The sequence below is a fragment of the Delphinus delphis genome, chromosome 14, assembly GCF_949987515.2.
Source record: "Delphinus delphis chromosome 14, mDelDel1.2, whole genome shotgun sequence".
In the NCBI taxonomy this organism is placed as follows: domain Eukaryota; kingdom Metazoa; phylum Chordata; class Mammalia; order Artiodactyla; family Delphinidae; genus Delphinus; species Delphinus delphis.
Window position 1 is genome coordinate 43,433,871 of NC_082696.1, and position 22,146 is coordinate 43,456,016.

A 22,146-nucleotide genomic window follows, 5' to 3' on the forward strand; every position below is an offset into this window, starting at 1 on the left:
AGGCTGCCTGATAGATACATGGTCATTTCATTTTTCTGCATATTCAAATTCTGCTGAAGGACAAAGCTAGACTAGGAAAAAAAGTGGCCTGGGGCTAAACCGTATGTCCATCCCTTCTACCTCCACCCTGGTTTTAGTGAATTTCACTTTGGAGCATCTCCAGGGATGCTAGAGCATTCATTCATTTGGGCAGAAATCTACCTGACACTGTGTTAAGTGCTGAGGGATACATGCATGAGCAAAACAGACCCGGTCCTGTCCTCAGTCTAGTCTAACATAAAAAAGCCAGCACTGTGCAATTCATCACACATGCACTGGAAGGATGTTCATGAAACTATTGTGCAGGTTCCTCATGAAAACTCCAGGAGAAATTTCTTTCTGGTCCTTGGGTCAAGAGTAGTAGTTCTGTAGAAAAGCTGATCTACTTTTAATCCCATGGACACTCTATACTTCAAAACTAATTGAGCCTACTTTCTTTGCTGTTAAAAAAAATTCAGGGCCCACATGTGGCCCACGCACCCATGGGACATAAGATGCATTTCAGTAACTGTCTCATTGCTAGTCCAGCTGATGTCCCTTATCTTTTTCTTTCCTCCTTTCTTTTTCAGATATTTCTTATTTGAATATTGTTTTTTGTTTCCTTAATCTTTGGGGAAAAAGGTATAGTAGAAAAAAGTAAAAATAAGTAAATAAAAATATACACACGTATGAAAATTTTAGGAAAGTAGAGCAATGTCTGCTGACTCCAAAAACTCCAAAAATTTGACTTTTTGGAAATCTCTTAAATCTTGACTAAGAACCGTTTTAATTTATTTTCCCACCTTAAAGTTTAAGGTTCTGGGGGAAAAAAGCTGATGGAGAATTTTTAGTTATTTGGAATCCAATAATGTTCTCTTTTTAATTATGTAAGGACTGAATGCAGAAAGCAACTATTTATAAATGAGAATACCCCCAATGTGCCAACTGACATACACAGAACTTGCTCTGGTGACTAGGTGATATTGTATTAAAAAAATGAATTGACTTTAAGTGTAATAAAATGCATTTTCTGTTGTTACCAGCTCTAGATTTATGACCTCAGCTCATTAAGCTTTCTTAAAGAAGTTGTCTGATTAAGTTCTAATCACACTTTTATATAATACAGAGCCAACTATAACCCAAATCCTAGCTTTCATCTGGAAGATGAGATCTATAGGGGACTTAATTCAAAGGTCAGAGACATTATTGGTGATGCTGAAAATAATTTGCCATTTTATATATAGGTTAAAATAATATCTTTTTAAATTTGATTTTTAGAACTAAGTTAAGAACAATTAAATTACTCTGTTACTTTTACTGTTATGAAGGATGTTATGAAGAATGCATGACATTAACAGAAGGCAGAAGAACAAAGGAGAGAGCTTCTGAGAGAGAATATGGGCATCTCCGCAAAAGCAGATACAGTATGTAGACGTGTCTCATCTTTCTGCGGTGCCCAATCATCTGGGTACTCGCTGACACACAGAATTATAATGTCAAAAGAAGAAAGGTTTGCATGTTGTTATTTTTCAATCACCACCATCATCATTATCAATCTATGAGATTCCCTTTCTACTTTGTAGTATATTATATCAGATGAACACAAAAGATCAGTATATCATTAGATAATATTTTCCATTTAATTTTTCCAATGGCCCTAGACTCTTAAATAAGTGAATCTACAGCTGTGACCTTTTAGCTCTTTATTTACAAACTACTCAAATGGTATATGTACAACTGATTCACTTTGCTGTACACCTGAAACTAACACAACATTGTAAATAACTACACTCCAATAAAAAGTAAAAGAAAAAAAAACCCCAAAATACTCAAATGAAATGAATCACATGAATAAATCTGTATGCATGTATATCTCAGATGTACTTCTTTTGAATACCAGACAAAAGACACATCACTGTTACTTTCCCCTAAGCCATCATGATTGGTGTTACCATCAGATTCTTATATGCCAAAAAAAGGGCCCAGGGGAGCATTGCTGAAAGTTTTAATGGAATAAAGCCAAAAGGAATATGCTATGAGTTAAACAGATGTTCTAGTTTTGAGAGCAATTTGGACAAAGATAAGTAAAATCTCCAAATAAATCCCAAACAAATACTATTTCCTTACAGCCTACATACACCAAATTATAAACTAAACAGGATCTAAGTACTAAGCAAATATCAGTAACAATAATTATCATTATTCTTATTTATTGAAGGCTTACTATTTGATAGGAACTGTGCTAAGTACTTTACATTACCTCATTTAATCCTCAAATCTTTAAGTCATGAATAAAAACTAATAAGATACTCCAATAAAAATTATTTAAAAATTTTTTTTAATTTAAAGATAAATTAATTTAAAAATCCAGATAGTCTTGAATTCTGCTTAATTGAAAAACAAAAAACTAATGAACCCCTACTATTAAGTGATGCTTACACTTAATTCTGAGCAGAGAATATAGTCCTAGCTTAGGTTTCAAATACCCAATGTTTGCAGCCCTTACCCTAGGTGCAAATTTTAAACTTACTGGGCTATTTTTTTCATCGCTGAATCCCCAGCACCTAGCATGGTACATGACATACAACAGATGCTCAATAAATGTTTGTTAATTGAATAAGTGAGTGGACACAATTTAGTCACTGGTTTTCAAAGGAGTAGAAAGGAATATGGCAAATGTATTAAGTTTGATGAAGCCATTGTAGGAAGCTTTTAAAATTAATTAATTAATCAAATTAATTGATTAATCAATATTAATTATTGATCTTTTTTAATTACAAAATAATGGCTATATTTCACTGCACTGTACAATATATCCTTGCTGATTATTTATTTTACACATAGTAGTTTCTTTTAAAACATCTTTATTTAGGTACAATTGCTTTACAATGGTGTGTCAGTTTCTGCTTTATAACAAAGTGAATCAGTTATACATATACATATGTCCCCATATCTCTTCCCTCTTGCGTCTCCCTCCCTCCCACCCTCCCTATCCCACCCCTCTAGGTGGTCACAAAGCACCAAGCTGATCTCTCTGTGCTATGTGGCTGCTTCCCACTAGCTACCTATTTTACGTTTGGTAGTGTATATATGTCCATGCCACTCTCTCACTTTGTCCCAGCTTACACTTCCCCCTCCCCGTTCCTCAAGTCCATTCTCTAGTAGGTCTAGTAGGTCTGCATCTTTATAAATAAGAGTCAGTCTTTTATTTTCCTCTGAAACCAAATATAGGTGAACTATGTCCAAAGACAATGACAACGACCACAATACCTTTCTCTGGGCACAGTGGCGACATATGATTTAGTTGATTTAAATAGGAACAGTTGAACTACCAAAACATTTAGCAGTGTTTTAAGTTGTCAAAAAGTGGTTGATTACATTCAACTACAGTTTAATAAAAATTTAAGGGTCTAGGGGTTGGGTGTGGTTGCTCTTAAAAAGTTAAAATTTCCATAAAATCATTTAAAAGTACAACCTAGTAACAGTACTTGCCAAGACAAAAATGTTCCAGTAGCTCGACTTTTTATGCTAGGATCACTTCTGGAACTAGAAACCAGATGTAAAGGTAAATTCTCAATTTCTGACCTTCATCTAAGAGGTCTAGGGAAAGAAGTCAACTGTTCAGCTCTATTAAATCACAGACTGGCTTTGGGTTACTGGCTAACGGCATAGAGGTATACCTATTTTTATCAATACTGCCATGAACAAAGTACTAGTCCTCTAATAAATTCCTACACAACTCCAAAACCAGTAATTCTGAACTTGTAGAAACTATGAAAATGTTCATTTTTATTTATTTTCCTCCTTTTATCATAGGAGTCTAGTACTCTCTAATGACAGCATTCATTTAAGTTGGTATTTATATGCCTGAATGTTTTATATCATCATAATACAATTGCAGTGGTCTTGTGAATTCTCTTAATGCGATTTTATTTGTACTAAAAAAAAATCTCCATTAAAAAGTGGTACTTCACAGTTAGCTACTCTTTCATGAAGTGAAACAGACGGCTCTCTGGAACATTTTCATCCGCATCTTAATCTGTCAAATTTCACTTACCTATCTAAAACAAAAAGGACTTTAAAAGTACCCTTATAGACAACAAAGGTTTTTTTCCCCTAAAGTAAATATGGTTGCCACTTTTTAACTAACAGTACAATGTCAAGTGAGTAATTGTAACACTTGATAATAGAAACTTATAAGTCAAATATCCAATTTTCATCCATCTTTATTTTCTTTCTTGGTGTCAGGAGTAGAAGGAGGTTAGTCAAGAACAGAAACTAAGGCATACACGGCTCAGCTTTGAAACAAATCAAGTCAAAAGGTTCTTTTCAACCTAAAATATTGTAAGCTTCAAAATGATTATACATACCTCATAACAAGCCTTAAAAAAATAAGCTCTGATACGGATTTAATGTCAACTCTTCCATAATCTTTTTCATTTAGAAATTCCAGAAACTCCTTCAAATTCTATAAACAAACAATATTCTTTACCATACTGGCAGAAATTTAGGAAGTATTAAATTTACTTACCATACTGGCAGAATTCAGGAAGCTTGCAAGCTACCATTATTCACCCTTATGATATCTGAGATGTAACTCTTCACAACATTAAATGCATCGCTGATTTTTCTAAGCATTTAAAAATGAGCTCTCTCCAACCCTATGACAAGTATCAGCCTATGTAATTTTAAAAGGATATTTCATACAGTTTGTAATTTTTTGTAGTGTAATTGGACCATGTGTATTAAAACACAGTTTAAATGAGAATACCCGCGGAATCCCTAGTTTAATTAATTCATCCCATACCTTTTGGAAGCAGGTAGACATATTAATTATACACAAATAAAATAAATTTAAGCTAATCAAGAAGAGACAGGAAGTTTGTTCTCAAATCTTGAACTCTTGAAAGTAAATTATTACACAATTAGAATTCCTCACATAATTATACCACAACATTGGTTTTCCTACAGGTTTGGGCAATTTGCTGGTTACTGGATAAGATCTTATTTATAAATTGTCAGTTAATCCTATCACATTTACTTTTAGCTCCTAATTGTCCTAAAATGCAAAGAAATCTTAATTGGCGGAAATCTCTTGCTGGCAAAAGGTTTTAACCACTTGCGGGTCAATCAGAACCTAAGGCCTGATGATGGTAATACAAGGCTGTTAAACAAGGGGGAAAGAAATCTCAACAATCAAGATGATACTATTTACTCAATGCAGCAAATTATTTTTTCTTTGGTTAGGTTCTACCTAAATATTTTTCTTCTAACTTTAAACATGGAAGTCACTAGGTCTTTTGAAACCAGGGACCATTCATAAGCCACTAACAACACAAATAACAAGTATCCTATCCCCTTCACTCACGCACAAACACAAGTATGTGAAAATCTGGCCTCTGAGATTTCATTTGACTATGAATTCATGTTTTTAAATTGCAGAGTTTAATACAGTAAGAAGAAAAAGACAAAAATCTACCAACTAGGCTGAGCTGCCATCCTCTCCATGTAGTCTTTGGCCATATCTCGGGCTTCAATGTTCTCAGGATACAGCACGCAGAACATGGCCAAGGCCCCCAAGTTGTTGCCGTAAATTTCATTCCAGCGGGCGCTGTACTCCTTGGGATCCCAGGGAGGGAGGTACTCCAAGGGGCTGGACAGCATGATGTGCACGGCCTCAGTGAGCCGGGCGGCAATGTGCTCGTGGGAGCTGGCAGCTCTGAGCTGGAGCTTGGCCACCTCCGCCCTGGAGAAGTACAGCATTGGATGGCTGTCATAGTTGGCATTCGTAAAGGGAATCATGACTTCTGGGTTCTCGTCGGTGACGTAGGCTGACACAAAGCAAAACAAATATATGAAAAACACACTGGGAGCTCCCCGTGTGTGAGTCCTCATCGTGGCCTCAGATCTCCAAATCTCGAAGGCAGCCAAACCATCTTCGAAAGATCCTACAGGACAGAAAAGAGAAGAGGAGGATATGTCAACCAGGGGACCATGGTGAAGCAGGAAATACGTGGTAGGTAGCAACCTTGCTTACTATGAAAATTAAGCTTATGAATTTTTAGACTTTTCAAAAATACATCAAAAATTTGAGCTGGGAAGAAACTAAAACCTAATCATTTAATTAACTCATTAATTAATTACACATGATACAACAGACATATTCATTGTGGAAAACAGAAACTTTGGACTTGGGAAAACAGTCTAATATCTGCTCGAGTAGAGAAGAAAAACTCTTGTTGGCATTCTTCTCACGTTTTATCACACAAAAAACGTTTTGATTTTATGGTATTTTTGGACATTAATATGAAAACCACAGTAACCAAAAGCTTGTGGTGAAATATCGTCTGGGAATCAGGATGGACGTTAGGGAAAAAAAAAAAAAAGAAAATCCTGTCTTAATACAGCCTCCTTCACTCTAAGTTCTCCCCTCTTCTCAGCATTCTCCATTCTGAACCAGGGATTAGGATCAATACATCTATATGAATGTGAGCAGACAAAATATTATGACTAAGGCTAAAGATTCTCTTTGTGTCAGCAGAAGGTGGGGACTGCGACAACAAAAGCAGGGTAAACATCTGCTAAGCCCATGTGTTCCCTGGGCTGACATCGGCAGGAGTGCAGGGCATGATCAGACAGGGGGCTGCAGGGACTAGAGACTGACATGCCTTCATTCAGAAAATAAAATTCCAGAATTAAAAGGCTGAAAGAACATGTGTGCATTTTCCCCTTATTATTCGAAACTACTGTCTACTTTTTCATTTTGCATTTGGGATTTTGGTGTCATTCAGTAAGTCAGACATTTAAACCAAGCTCACATATTTTCTTAACTGCTTAACTTTCTTGAAAATCCTTTTTTTCAGTAGCAGCTTTGCTCACAGGTTAGCAAGAACGTCTTTCAAAGTAGGAACGTTAAAAAAAAAAAAAAAGAAAGAAAGAAAATCCTCAGCCTGGTCTATGTCCCACATCTGGGATAAAGCAGGCATAAAATCCCCCAGAGGAAAGTCAGGGAATTCTTAAAATTCCTCAGAGGGGAAAGGTTATAGAAAGCAGACCAGAAAAAGACAGTTTTATATAAATAATGAACAGTAGTTTTCAATTATTCAACGGAGAAACTGGTGGAGAAAAATCAACCTCTCCAGCTGAACACAAACTATTTTTCCAAGGAAAATCTGCCTCATCACATTCAGAAGAAAGAAAACTAAGGATTTAACACACATTGGAGAACAATCCATATTCTCAACTTGCTCCATCTCCAAGAGAAAGGCAACATGGCATCACTTGTAGACGCTGCCATGAACTCTAGTATTCTTTGTATTTCTGAACGTGCTTTAGACTATATATATAAAACTCAGTGGCAGTGATTTTATGAAGCAGTTTAGATGTACTTCAAGAGTAGAACCTGTAATGAATAAAAACAACTAATATAGCCATGCTAAATAAAATACACAAAATAGAAATAACTCTTGGACTCCACCCATATTGTGTCTAGCACCCAAATCTTCAAGGCAACTGGCTGCCTCCTTCAAGGCCAGAGAGCTGACCCAGAGTCTTCTGTGGTTATGTCTGAGGAGGGGTGTGGTCTCTGGCGACACAGAGACATGGCTGAGTCTGAAGTAATGCTCAGTCCCCACTGCCCCCACCCCGGGGTGTATTTTTTGCTCTTTTCAGAGAACAAGTGTGCTAATTTTTTTTTAAAGCCTGCATATATTAAATCCCCAAAGGTCTACAACTGGATGCAGCCATCAGTGCAATTAGCACTGTTGAGGGGGGAGGGTGTTGTAGGCAGCCAGACTGAGGATGGCTTGGAAGTTTCTCCTTTAACTGACCTCTACGTGCATAGAATAGAACTGAAGATCTTCTCTCAACTACTGGGTTTTTGTTTGTTTGTTTGCTTGTTTGTTTTCCTTGTTTAAAAGGCTTTTAACATAAAGCAAATAATTTTTTGCAACACTGCCCAAACTTTTCATTATCAAATTGTCTGAGGCTTCTTAACGATTATCATTTCACAACAATATCTCCATTTTCACCTTCTTTAAAACTGGCCTAACAGATGTACCATTAAAACAGAGCTTCACTCTCAACATATTTTTAAGTTTGTATTCAAACAGTATGAAGAAAACAGGATCAGGGAATTCAGCCATAAAAGTGAATGGATTACTGACACATGCTACATCATGGACGCAACTAAGTGAAAGAAGACACGAAAGGCCACATATCGTATGGTTCCATTTCTACGAAATGTCCAGCAGTGGCAAATCCATAGACACAGAAAATATTATACATTAGTGGTTGCCAGGGGTTTGGAAGAGAGGGACATAGGGAATGACTGCTTAAAATGGGCGTACGTTTCCTTTTGGGGTGATGAAAATGTTTTGCGTCAACTACTGTTTTTAAACGTGTAGCTCAAGTTCTAGGTGGGTAAGGGGGTGGCGTGGGTTATGGATGGATGGGCTGGAAGCTATGTGGAAACCAGAAACTCCAGCTCAGATTCTGCACACACATTCCCTAAAAGGGGCTAAGGCTGATTTGTTTTATTCTCTTTCTCCTGCCTTATGCATATCACCCTCCTATCCAGGTCTGGAGTCACTGAGATAGAGACGGCTGCTCCACAGGGACCCTCCCAATCCAGGACTGACGCAAGCTATGATCACAGCCACTTCTGCCACATTGCTTCCGGTTACATAGGACATGCCCGAGGGTATTTAAACAAGAAGCGCTGTTCCTGAAGCACAGACCTCATTAAGATGTTGTTTTGGGAACCATGCCACCTCAATATGCCAGCTGTTACCAAAGGTTCCCTAGTTATTGCTTCATATTCACGTGAGGGTGTCAGGGCAGCAAGGCCTGAGTTACCGCACATTTAAAACATTCTTGTTGGAATACATGTGGGCCAGTGCAGAACCCACAGAAATTCTGCTGAACAATCATCTACGAAGAATGAGAAGAGAAGACCGTGGCCCTCGCGGTGGCACAAATTGTGCAGCCTTCCTCATAGCATACACACAACAAGCCCAGCCTCCACTCTCTGTAAGTTATTAATGCCTTTGCTGAGCTACCTGAAGAGTTAACGTCTCCTGTATTTGGCGGGTACCTGTACCACATCGGACTGTTTCAGCTGTTTATGCCACACCTCACAGAAGAGGGGACCACAGCTTCCTCTTTGCATCGCAGGGATTAGCAGTGTGTGCCTGGCATATAAAAGGCAGCTCACAGACACTGGCCGAACTTGTGGGCCTAGGAGCTGATAGAGTGGATCTCATTATTGAAATGAGTAAGGAGAAACCTTATTCCTCCTTATTTGAAGCCAAAGCAAGTTTAGAATTTTTGAGAAAAAGTTTCTGCCAGGAAACGAACAGAGAAAAACACTCACGAGGCCTAGAAACTTCTGTAGCCTAAAACATATTCACTGGGTTTTGTTTGTTTTTCTTTTTTAACATCTTTATTGGAATATAATTGCTTTACAACAGTGTGTTAGTTTTAGCTTTATAACAAAGTGAATCAGATATACATATACATATATCTCCATATCTCCTCCCTCTTGCATCTCCCTCCCACCCTCCCTATCCCATCCCTCTAGGTGGTCACAAGCACCGAGTTGATCTCCCTGTGCTATGGGGCTGCTTTCCACTAGCTATTTATTTCATATTTGGTAGTATATATAAGTCCATGTCACTCTCTCACTGCGTCCCAGCTTATCCTTCCCCCTCCCTGTGTCCTCAAGTCCATTCTCTATGTCTGCGTCTTTATTCCTGTCCTGCCCCTAGGTTCCTCAGAACCATTTTTTTTTTTTTTTTTTAGATTCCATATAGATGTGTTAGCATACGGTATTTGTTTTTCCCTTTCTGACTTACTTCACTCTATGACAGACTCTAGGTCCATCCACCTCACTACAAATAACTCAATTTTGTTTCTTTCTATGGCTGAGTAATATTCCATTGTGTATATGTGCCACATCTTCTTTATCCATTCATCTGTCGATGGACACTTAGGTTACTTCCATGTCCTGGCTATTGTAAATAGAGCTGCAATGAACATTTTGGTACATGACTCCTTTTGAATTATGGTTTTCTCAGGGTATATGCACAGTAGTGGGATTGCCAGGTCATAGGGTAGTTCTATTTTTAGTTTTTTAAGGAACCTCCATACTGCTCTCCATAGTGGCTGTATCAATTTACATTCCTACCAACAGTGCAAGAGGGTTCCCTTTTCTCCACACCCTCTCCAGCATTTACTGTTTGTAGATTTTTGGATGATGGCCATTCTGACTGGTGTGAGGTGACACCTCATTGTAGTTTTGATTTGCATTTCTCTAATGATTAGTGATGTTGAGCATCCTTTCATGTGTTTGTTGGCAATCTGTATATCTTCTTTGGAGAAATGTCTATTTAGGTCTTCTGCCCATCTTTGGATTGGGTTGTTTGTTTTTTTTTTGATATTGAGCTGCATGAGATGCTTATAAATTTTGGAGATTAATCCTGTCAGTTGCTTCATTTGCAAATATTTTCTCCCATTCTGAGGGCTGTCTTTTCATCTTCTTTATGGTTTCCTTTGCTGTGCAAAAGCTTTTAAGTTTCATTAGATCCCATTTGTTTATTTTTGTTTTTATTTCCATTTCTCTAAATGGAGGAGGGTCAAAAGGATGTTGCTGTGATTTATGTCATAGAGTGTTCTGCCTATGTTTTCCTCTAAGAGTTTTATAGTGTCTGGCCTTACATTTAGGTCTTTAATCCATTTTGAGTTTATTTTTGTATATGGTGTTAGGGGGTGTTCTAATTTCATTCTTTTACATGTAGCTGTCCAGTTTTCCCAGCACCACTTATTGAAGAGGCTGTCTTTTCTCCATTGTATATTCTTGCCTCCTTTATCAAAAATAAGGTGACCGTATGTGCATGGGTTTATCTCTGTGCTTTCTATCCTGTTCCATTGATCTATATTTCTGTTTTTGTGCCAGTACCATACTGTCTTGATTACTGTAGCTTTGTGGTATAGTCTGAAGCACAGGAGCCTGATTCCTCCAGCTCCGTTTTTCTTTCTCAAGATTGCTTTGGCTATTCAGGGTCTTTTGTGTTTCCATACAAATTGTAAATTTTTTGTTCTAGTTCTGTGAAAAATGCCATTGGTAGTTTCATAGGAATTGTGTTGAATCTGTAGATTGCTTTGGGTAGTATAGTCATTTTCACAATGTGGATTCTTCCAACCCAAGAACATGGTATATCTCTCCATCTGTTTGTATCATCTTTAATTTCTTTCATCCGTGTCTTATAGTTTTCTGCATACAGGTCTTTTGCCTCCTTAGGTAGGTTTATTCCTAGGTATTTTATTCTTTTTGTTGAAATGGTAAACGGGAGTGTTTCCTTAATTTCTGTTTCAGGTTTTTCATCATTAGTGTATAGGAATGCAAGAGATTTCTGTGCATTAATTCTGTATCCTGCTACTTTACCAAATTCATTGATTAGCTCTAGTAGTTTTCTGGTAGCATCTTTAGGATTCTCTATGTATAGTGTCACGTCATCTGCAAACAGTGACAGCTTTACTTTTCTTTTCCGATTTGGATTCCTTTTATTTCTTTTTCTACTCTGACTGCTGTGGCTAAAACTTCCAAAACTATGTTGAAAAATAGTGGTGAGAGTGGACAACCTTGTCTTGTTCCTGATCTTAGTGGAAATGGTTTCAGTTTTTCACCGTTGACAATTATGTTAGCTGTGGGTTTGTCATATATGGCTTTTATTATGTTGAGGTAAGTTCCCTCTATGCCTACTTTCTGGAGGATTTTTATCATAAATAGGTGTTGAATTTTGTTGAGAGTTTTTTCTGCATCTGTTGAGATGATCATATGGTTTTTCTCCTTCAATTTGTTAATATGGTTTATCACATTTATTGATTTGTGTATTATTCACTAGGTTTTCAAAAAACAAAAATGAAAGAGGTAAACAAATTAAACTTAACTAAAGTCTAAGGCAAACTTGCTTTAGCCTGATAACCCAAAGGGAGACCTAGTTCCCATCTACCATCTTAAATCTGTCTAGGAAATTTCATCGAAAAGCCCCTATATCCAGGCTTTTGGTTTCCCCTTTAACCTTCTACCTCCGGCATTTGTATATCCTCTCTGTAAAGAGAAGAGCTAAAATTAGGTGGACAAAGCAACTGACAGAGGAAAAATCTCCAAAATATACAAGCAGCTCATGCAGCTCAATATCAAAAAAACAAACAACCCAATCAAAAAATGGGCAGAAGACCTAAATAGACATCTCTCCAAAGAAGACACACAGATGGCCAACAAACACATGAAAAGATGCTCAACATCACTAATCATTAGAGAAATGCAAATCAAAATCACAATGAGGTATCACCTCACACCAGTCAGAATGGCCATCATCAAAAAAATCTACAAACAATAAATGCTGGAGAGGGTGTGGAGAAAAGGGAAGCCTCTTGCACTCTTGGTGGGAATGTAAAGTGATACAGCCGCTATGGAGAACAGTATGGAGGATGCTTAAAAAACTAAAAACAGAACTGCCATATGACCCAGCAATCCCACTACTGGGCATATACCCTGAGAAAACCATAATTCAAAAGGAGTCATGTACCACAATGTTTACTGCAACACTATTTACAAGAGTCAGGACATGGAAGCAACCTAAATGTCCATCGACAGATGAATGGATAAAGAAGATGTACTATATACAATGGAATATTACTCAGCCATAAAAAGGAATGAAATTGGGTCATTTGTAGTGATGTGGATAAACCTAGAGTCTGTCACACAGAGTGAAGAAAGTCAGAAAGAGAAAAACAAATACTGTATATTAACGCATATATATGGAATCTAGAAAAATGGTACTGATGAACCTATTTGCAGGGCTGGAAAAAAGACACAGACGTAGAGAACGGACTTGTGGACACGGGGGTGGGGGGAAGGGGAGGGTGGGATGAATTGAGAGAGTAGCATTGACATATATACACAACTATGTGTAGTGGGAAGCTGCTGTATAGCACAGGGAGCTCAGCTTGGTGCTCTGTGATGACCTAGAGGGGTGGGATGGTGGGTGGGGGGAGTCGGGGGGAATTGGGGGGAGAGTCGGGGGGATTGAGGGGGATGGGAGGGCGGCTCAAGAGGGAGGGGATATATGTATACGTATAGCCGATTCATTTTGTTGTACAGCAGAAACTAGCACAACATGGGAAAGCAAATATACTCCAATAAAAAAAATTAGGTGGACAGGTTTTATGCTAATTTTATGTACTTATTTCAATGTACATTAGAAAAAACTATAACTATCACATCAAACCTGAGATTTCAACAGATAAATTTCCTGTTTAAAATACATTTAAGTTTAAAAATAATTTAAAAAGAAAAGTAAATGGATAAAGCAAAAACTGTTGAAGGTGGTGCGTGAATGACTAAAGTTTGGAAGATGCTGAAAATGGTGAGTGAAACAATGGCCATTAAAGGCTAATGAGTTTACCAAAATGACCAACCCTGACTCTCTGGCTCCCCCTACCACAACACACACACACACACACACACACACACACACACCCTTGCACAAATTAAGTCTGTACTTTCAGATGTCTGCGGATGATCTCTCAAGCCATTCTCTCCTTAGTTCATTGTGCTGCAAACACGGCAGAGTGCTGCCACCTCCCTTAAAACTTTAAGCTGCCCTTGGCCCAGTTCAAGAGCATGGAACTGTCAATATGGCAAATTCGTGAGCTCCCCTCAGCAGCTGCCTAAGAGTACACAGTTTACCCATAATTCAATTCTCAGGATGGTTCTGAATGACCCTATTAAGGCCTCATTTCCCCTAACAGTCTTCCTCTTCTCTTCTCCACTAGTTTCTCTAATCCAGTTTTCCTTCTTATTTTTTGGTCTCACTCTACACAGCTTAGAGAGCAAAACATTCCTAAATTTTGACCTAATCAATGAATACAGTATAGTTGAGATAATTCAGATAGCAATTTAATCATTTCTCGCCTTGCATGCCCTACATATATCTGCAACAGCTCAACTGGCATTACGCTAAGGCCAAGTCAAATAATGCAAAAAGGACTTAACAAACTGACCGAATTCCAATTATCTTAAGTAGGTCTTCACAAAGCAACAATAAGCCTAAAGTTGTTTTGCTTTAATTCTGGTTCCAACAAGCCACTGCAGCTATTATGATTGCTGACACACAGAGAAATTTTGTGTGAAACGCTCTTCACGTATTTGATCTTTCCCTTTACAATAACTCAATGTGGTGAAGCAGTATTAAGAGTTAATCTAACAACATCTTAGTGTAAACTTCAGAGGCAGAAAAACAACCTCAATCTCCCAAACCCTAAACCAAGGTTCTTTCCTTTAGCCAAACTGTTAACATTCAACAACATTAAAGGTTCCATTTTTGTCATCCTTACACAAAGAAAGCACAGAAAGAGTATGCTGAGAAGGATCAAGAACTGAAAGCTATACGAGTACATCGAGTTTCAAAAATGAAATGGGTTTCCAAACAGTCTGGACGATTTATAAATGAAACATACAGTAGTACAAAAGTTCTTTCAATTCCTCTGGCTTTAGAAATATACAAAGTATAAGGATAGAAGAAATCACCCTATAGAAAGTAAACCATGTCCCAAATTAAGATGGATTAAAAAACCCCTTATGATATGCGCCAAGTCTAAGGAGCATAGCATTATGATTAACATTATGGGCGTGGAGTTGGGCAGGCATGAGTATAAGTCCCAGCTCTGCTGTCTACTAGTTTTGATCAACTGAGTCCTGCTCTCGGAACCCCCATTCTCTCATCCGTAAAATGGTTCCAACTTCCTGAGGCAAAATAAATATTATGTGATGCACTTAGCATAGAACCTGACATGAAGAGCTTCATAAATATTTGTCATTTTTAATAAAAGGGAAGAAGTTTCAGACATGCAAGATGATACTAACCTACCCGTAAAATATTTTATTTGAAAGAAACTAAATATTATAGTAAAAGAATAAGAACTAAAGATACCCACTGACTAGGGCGAGGTCATGCCACGTGTTAGAGACTTAGCTGAAACTAGAACACAAGGCTCCTGACTCTTTAAGGCATCATTCACAGTAAGCTCCACACTCACTAGACAGGAAAGCATATGACCCTTGAAATTTTTCAAGAATTTGTTGGGGGTTTTGCCCCCAAAGAAAAGCATAAACATTAAATAAACTATTATCTGAATTTGATTGCCTTCCAAGGCCAGTTATTTATTCTTGGTGTACAAAAGGTGACTGCTGCTTACTGTATTCTTTGGAAAGAAAGGCCCAGTGATACAGTAAGTGCTGGGAAAAACAATCTCTGGCTGGGGAGCTGTTTCCTAGGAACAAGTTGATATTATGGAAGGAGTACATGAGTACTTGGAGGACATCTGCTGCCATTGCCAGAGATGATGATTTAAACTCAGTCCAGGCTCTGGTCTTGGGTCGGTCTATGTCATCAGCATCTCAGCTGATCACCCTAGGAGATGCTATCTGATGTTAATGAAACTAAAACCCTCCTCCCTCCACATAGATAAAACCAGAATGTCAGTGTACTCATTTATGAGAAATACAACTATCAAGCAGATTAGGAAATATTTTCTGGCTTCATCAGAAAAATACAAAGGAAGTAAAATTATTAGACAATTGCCTGGTGTACAAGGAATCAGAACAAAGGCAGTGGGAAGGGCCCTGGGCCTGGAGCAACTCAACGAGTAGAGATCACCACCATAGCTGCCCTTGAAAGGAGTCTGTGTTGTCAGCATGTCACAAATGCCCCTGGGACATCATTAAAAATCAATGTCTAGGGGCTTCCCTGGTGGCGCAGCGGTTGAGAGTCCGCCTGCCGATGCAGGGGACACGGGTTCGTGCCCCGGTCCGGGAAGATCCCACATGCCGCGGAGTGGCTGGGCCCGTGAGCCATGGCCGCTGAGCCTGCGTGTCCGGAGCCTGTGCTCCGCAATGAGAGAGGCCACAACAGTGAGAGGCCCATGTACCACAAAAAAAAAAAAAAAAAAATTGAATTGTAGTGAATATTTAGGAAAGAAGAGCAAAATGTATGCCCCCCACAGCTCCTGCCACCACCTCCACCAAGCCCAGCCCAACACCAGCTGTTATGGTTTGCCCAACCCAATGGATAGGCCCAGTAGTTAATAATATGACTAGGACAGCTAACCCTTCCACACTGGATCTGGATGTGCCCTTATCCATGAAGGGCTGAAACAGCCCAGCAGACCAGACAACTGAACACCCCTGACACCGTACCCTCTGCCCTGGAAAATGTGCAGACCCTGCAGGAGTTAGCAACTACAACTCCTCCTTCGTCATGCTTCCAGTAAAACCCAAGTTCCCTCCCTCTATAGGCCTCCAATCAGGGTTTAGGCAAAGCAATGGCCTAAGAGCACTAGTACATCCCAGCAGAGCTACTTATTTCCTTCTCTGATCTATTTTAGGACTTAACTCTCAAAGAAATCTAATTCCAAGTATTTGAGAAACATCTTGTCATGGTCTCACACATACTACTTCCCTGTTTCCATATATTTTAAGTAACGGAATATACATGTGTTTAAAGTTCTCCTCACTTTTCTATTTCAATTTTATTAAAGGTATCATTAGGATAATTTTAGTTATTTTTCCTCAATATCAAAATAAAGCCTTATATGTCCTTGGTAAATTTTTGTAGTGAAATAAATCTAACATTATTCTTAAATATGTCAAATGTTAAGAAAACATATGGTTTTGGTACTATGCAATCATTCCCTACAATTATACTCCCTGACGTGTAAAGCCTATGGACTCTGCCAAAAAAGAAAATTTTAAAAACCAAGGGTTCTTAATCAAAATGAAAGTTCTTTTTACTGAAGGCTTATTGTTTCCTTATTGTTTAAGGGTGAAACGAAATACATCTCCCCCAAAAAAGTCATTTCCAAACAAAAGTCCACAATATGAAATTATAACATATGGAAGCCCAAAGAATTTATACACACTACTGAGGGAGTAATTATAACCCTGAACCCACACAGCAAAACCACACTGTGTATAATAATGATGTTCACCACCTTTACACTCAACACTGGAGAACTTTAGGTTAAGTTTGTAAGTTAAGTGCAGCTCTGTGTAGTCAAAGAACATTTCTACATTGTCCCCAGGAAAGTTGTGAAGATACCACATTTTCTCATAATATAATCTGAAGCTCACTTTTTTCCTACACCAACAATGATAACAGTATAACTTCTTTATATGAGAATAATTCATCTAAATTATGTTTTAAATGGTCAGAGATATTTTCTGGTATCAAGTCTGAAGGCTCCATCTCCCACACACCAGACACTATCAATACTTGAATGAATAACTTGGTGGCTATCAAACTGAAGGCATAATTTAGGAGGAGAGTTTTGCCTGGTGCTCATTCCTACAAAACTAAAAATCATTAAGATCCAGCTTTTGAGAGAGTGGTTGCCCTACAGAAAGCAGAGAGGAAGTAAAATCTGTATCATTTTCATGGAGGCAGAGAGAGCAGGGTAGAGGTGGGGGGAAGGTCTACAAAGTCGCTGATGACACTAGTGGAGTACTGAATTTTGCCTGCAAAAAGCCTCAAAGACAAAATGAAATGGTTATACTTCATAAGACAAGCTATGAGTAAATTCTAGTTTATCTAGCAGTCTAACAATTGCATATCTTCTGAATGGTACTTTTTGTTACAATTTTAATCAATTTTCTTAATGATGACATCGGACGATAATATCCTATTTTCTGAATTTTTTACTCTTATATTATTTTCAGGCTAATTTAATGAGTGTATTTCTTTTTTGGTATTCTGAATCTTTTAAAAAGCAGTAACTTATGCGTATTAAGTTTTCCACTGCATTGTTTTCCAGAATTGGAATATCAGTTCCCTATCGATATTGGGGGTAAGAGTTTCTTGCAAATATTAATTAACTCAGCTATGTATTGAGAAGCCATTAAATCCAGGAACTATATACTAGGCATGAGGATACAAAATGAAAATTCTTCCTTAGTCCAAAGCAATTTATTTAACTTATTGTACCTGGCCCCAAAAGACAGTTAGCAATCTTTTAATTTTTTTTTTTCCAAAATTTTTCTAAATAGTGAGTAATCAAAGATTTTTCTAGAAGAGTCTGAAAAATCAGCTCTGGCTTTCTCAGCAATCGCTTTAACCATGAAAACACTCTTTTCTGGCATTACTGACTAAAAATATAAAGCATGAAAAGATGAATAAAGATAATGAAGCCAAGAGCTAAATATAACCTTATACAGTTTCTATAACAGTTAAACTAAACCACGAAATGCCCATGAAAACTAAAGTAAAATTTTTCTTCCTGCCATAGATTCATGAGGGCAGACCAGTGAGGTAGTTAGGAGTGCTGGCTCGGGGGTCAGAGTGGCTTTTTTCACCACTGTATGACTTTGGACAAGCTAACTCTCTAAACCTACTCCCTTACTTAAAATGAAGATAGAAAGGGTATTGGTCTCACAGACTGCTTGGGGGATTAAATGACATAACACCTATAAAGTACTTAACGCTTTCTGGTAAGTGTTCCCCCAAATGCTGGTTCTCATCATTCACCTCCGAACCTGATTAGCAATTGAGGGCACAAGCTGGAGCCAGACTTCCAGAGTTTGAAACCCAGCACCACCACATTCTTAGCTATGTTCCTGTTTCCTCCTCTGTAAAACGGATAAAATAATACCTGCCTCACAGGGTTTCTGTGATCTTAAATTAGCTTCAAGCATTAAAAGGGTGCTTGGGATTTTAGAAAGAGTTCAACAAATGCTAGCGGTTGTCATCACCTTGTCAACAAGAACACCAAAGTCAGTCCACATAAGAGGAAGTGTGCCATGACACTACGAGGAAGTGCTCACGAACTATCACTCACAGAAAGTTATTTTTAAAATAGGTACAATGCACCGGGTACTCAGAACCTTGCAGAATCTTCAAGAGCTTAAAAATATCAAATACTTTGACAGATATAAAGTATTGGATGCCGAGAAGTCGGTCCTTCTTCCTGCACAACTGCACATTTGTAACTTTCAGGCTACACATTCCATGTAACTGAACACATCTGAGGAGAAGTTTCCACATTTAATACTATTTCTTCACCAACCAAATTTGATATACAGAGATAAAGCTTACTGATACACCATACTGATATATATGTGTTTACACAGTCAGAAAAATATCCTAAACATAGAAACAACAGTCTTGGTAAAATTTAAGGATGAAAAAATTACTTCTGAACTTAAAATTTTACATATCTTATGTTTGATTGAAATATATTTTCTACTTCCCATAAATGATATTATACATTAGTTTTCAGTTGGTAATGTAATTCTTTGAATTTGTGACTATAAGTGCCTTTAATTCTGTAACCAAATCTCCCCCTTTGATTCTGAGATATGTTGACTTCTTTTCTTACCAGTTGTGCTGGTTAATTTTATGTGTCAACTTGACTGGCCAAAGAGTGCCCAGATATTTGGTTAAACATTATTTCCGGTTGTGTCTGTGAAAAGGTTTCCTGAAGAGGTTAGTGTTAAAAGCAGTAGCCTGAGTAAAGCAGATTGCTCTGATATGGGTGAGCCTCATTCAATCCATTGAGGGTCTGAATAGAACAAAAAGGCAGAGGAAGGGAGAGTTACCCCCCTCCTTTCTCTCTCTCTGTCTCTCTCTCTCCCTCCCACCCCTCTCCTCCTTTCTCCCTCTCTCTTTGCCTGACTGATGAGCTGGGACGTCGTCTCCTCATCTAAGACGTCATCTCCTCATCTAAGACGTCGTCTCCTCATCTAGACGTCATCTAAGGACGTCTGCCCTTAGATTGGGACCTACACCACCAACTTTGCTGGGTTCCAGCTTGCAGACAGCAGATCGGCCTCCATACTTGCATGAGTCAATTCCTCTGCCTCAACTTCAACTTCCAGGCTCCCTTCCTCTTTTCCACCTCTTTCCTGATCCCAATCAATACCACATAATTGCAGGTTAGTTCCTCTATTCTCCTAGCCCAGCATCTGCAAACTTATGTGGGATGTGTCATGACATCAATTATACATTTTCAGGCAAAGTACCACAAAACACGTTTTAACCTCTCATCTATAATCTACTCTGGTTCACTCATTTACAAATTTAGCTAAAACTATGTATACTTGGGGTATGTCCTTATATCATCCCCTCCAGCATCAGGTCCTGGAAATTTACCCTCTAATGATAATGACTCTAAGAAGCAGTAATACCATGTTCAAAGCCCTACCAGGCTATGCCAGAAAGGGTTAACTCAAAACCTACACATTTCCAAGAAAGGCCTGTCTTCAGGACTGACCTTTGTCTGGCTCATGGGAGATGAGCTCTGAGCCCTTGTAATATTCTATGTGATAAGAGGTTTTTTTTGCATGCCTGAGGCCTTGGGTCATGTGGTACCAGTATGATCAGATAATTTATACTAACAATGTGATTCACGACAAACTCCTGTCTTTGCTCTGGGGGGCTAGAATCTGAATATCTGAAGTCATTCATATAGGCGCTGCATGTTTACACGACTGAACCCCAATAAAAGCCCTGGACACCAAGGCTCGGGTGAGTCTCCCTGGCTGGCAAAGCTTTGCACGTGTTGTCACATATTGTTGGTGGGAGTGGAACTTCATTAGTACAGGATACTGGAAGCCAGTGCCTGTTTCTCCCAGACTTAGGTCCACGCACCTTTCCCCTTCGCTGATTTCAATCTCTATCCGTTGGCTGTTTTAAACTATAACCTGATTTTAACAGCTTTTTGAGTCCTTCTAATGAGTCACTGAGCCCAACAGTGGTCTTGGGGACTCCCTGACTTCCTTTTAGTTCAGTCATCTAAATTCCTGTTTGAATTCTGAGAGTCTCGTCATAACTCTTTGTCCCATTAGACAAGAAAATGTCGTGATACTTTTCACCAAATCTTTTTCTTTACTCATCTTCTATTATTTTTCTAACTTCAACCCAGAAAAATGACTCTGTCCAAGGATGTTGCTGTTAAAGCAAAGGACACAGCAGGATACACTGGACTCAGAAACTGCTTAAAAGCTTTAGATATTGTCTAAAAATGAAATACATGATGTTAGGCAAGAAGCTTAAAAGCCTTTCATTGGAAAGTAATTTGCTGGCATTAAACATACAATTCCAGTTCATTTGATTAAAATTAAACTTTCATTTATTGGATGGGTACATACGGAGTGATGCTTTTATCACAACACACAAGCTCTTTTTTCATTTCTCACTTATATTCAAGCATTCTTCCATTTTTTAATCTTCAAATACTCACCAATGATAAATTTCACTTTCTTTGTTGTTGCCTTTCACATTCTCAAACATTTTTATGTGTACTTTTGTTGACTCTCATTTTTGTCTCAGATCATAGTTCTTTGGAATCAAAATCCCTGAGCACTTTCCAAATGTCCTCCTATGAATCATAATCCAAACTCAGAATACCACAGACTTGGTTTGTGAAACAATGATACAGAGATGTAATTAACCCAAAGATACAGGCAGGCACTGCCTTCTCAGACTTCCCCATCTCAGTCTCAGTTACTGGCAACCAATCAGGCCCAAACTACCCCTCCTTCCCTTCCCGCCTCTGTCTCCATATTCAAACCATCAGCGAATTATGTTGGCCCCATTCTCAAAATACATCCGGAATCCAGCTACTTTTGCCACCACCATAACAGCCTAAGCCACATCATGTCTTGCCCAAATTACTGCAATAGCTTCCAAACTAGTCTCCCTGGTTTCACCCTCATCTCCAGTAGACATTCTCAACATGGGAACCAGAGCCATCATGTTCAACCATAACTCAGATTATGTCACCACTCTGTTTAAAACCCTCCAGTGTTTTCCCATCTCATTCAGAGTCAGCACCAAAGTACTGACAATAGCTCTCAAGTCATTACATGGCCTGACTGTGTTATCTCTGCCTTCACATTCTACAGCTCTCCCCACTCTTTCCCCATTCTAGCCAGGTGGCCTCTTTGCTATTCTTATACACACGGGGTGCGCTCCCTCCTCAGCACCTGTGTGCTTGTTCTTTCTGCCTGGCATGCTTCCCCCAGACATCCACATAGCTCGCTCCCTCACCTCCTTTACGTATTTGCTCAAC

General features: G+C 38.5%; 1 protein-coding gene across 2 annotated transcripts in view; it reads right to left on the bottom strand.

The window, feature by feature from the left end:
• The window catches only part of DSE (dermatan sulfate epimerase), a 69,365-nt gene that overhangs the window by 31,829 nt on the left and 15,390 nt on the right, over positions 1-22,146 (bottom strand). The window contains exon 2 of one of the 2 annotated variants that reach the window (XM_060030056.1): positions 5,498-5,966. In XM_060030056.1, coding sequence (XP_059886039.1) covers positions 5,498-5,913 — 416 coding nt within the window. In that variant the 5' untranslated portion in view covers positions 5,914-5,966. Of the gene's footprint in view, positions 1-5,497; positions 5,967-22,146 lie in introns of those variants that run through there. The other variant, XM_060030057.1, reaches the window with a different exon arrangement.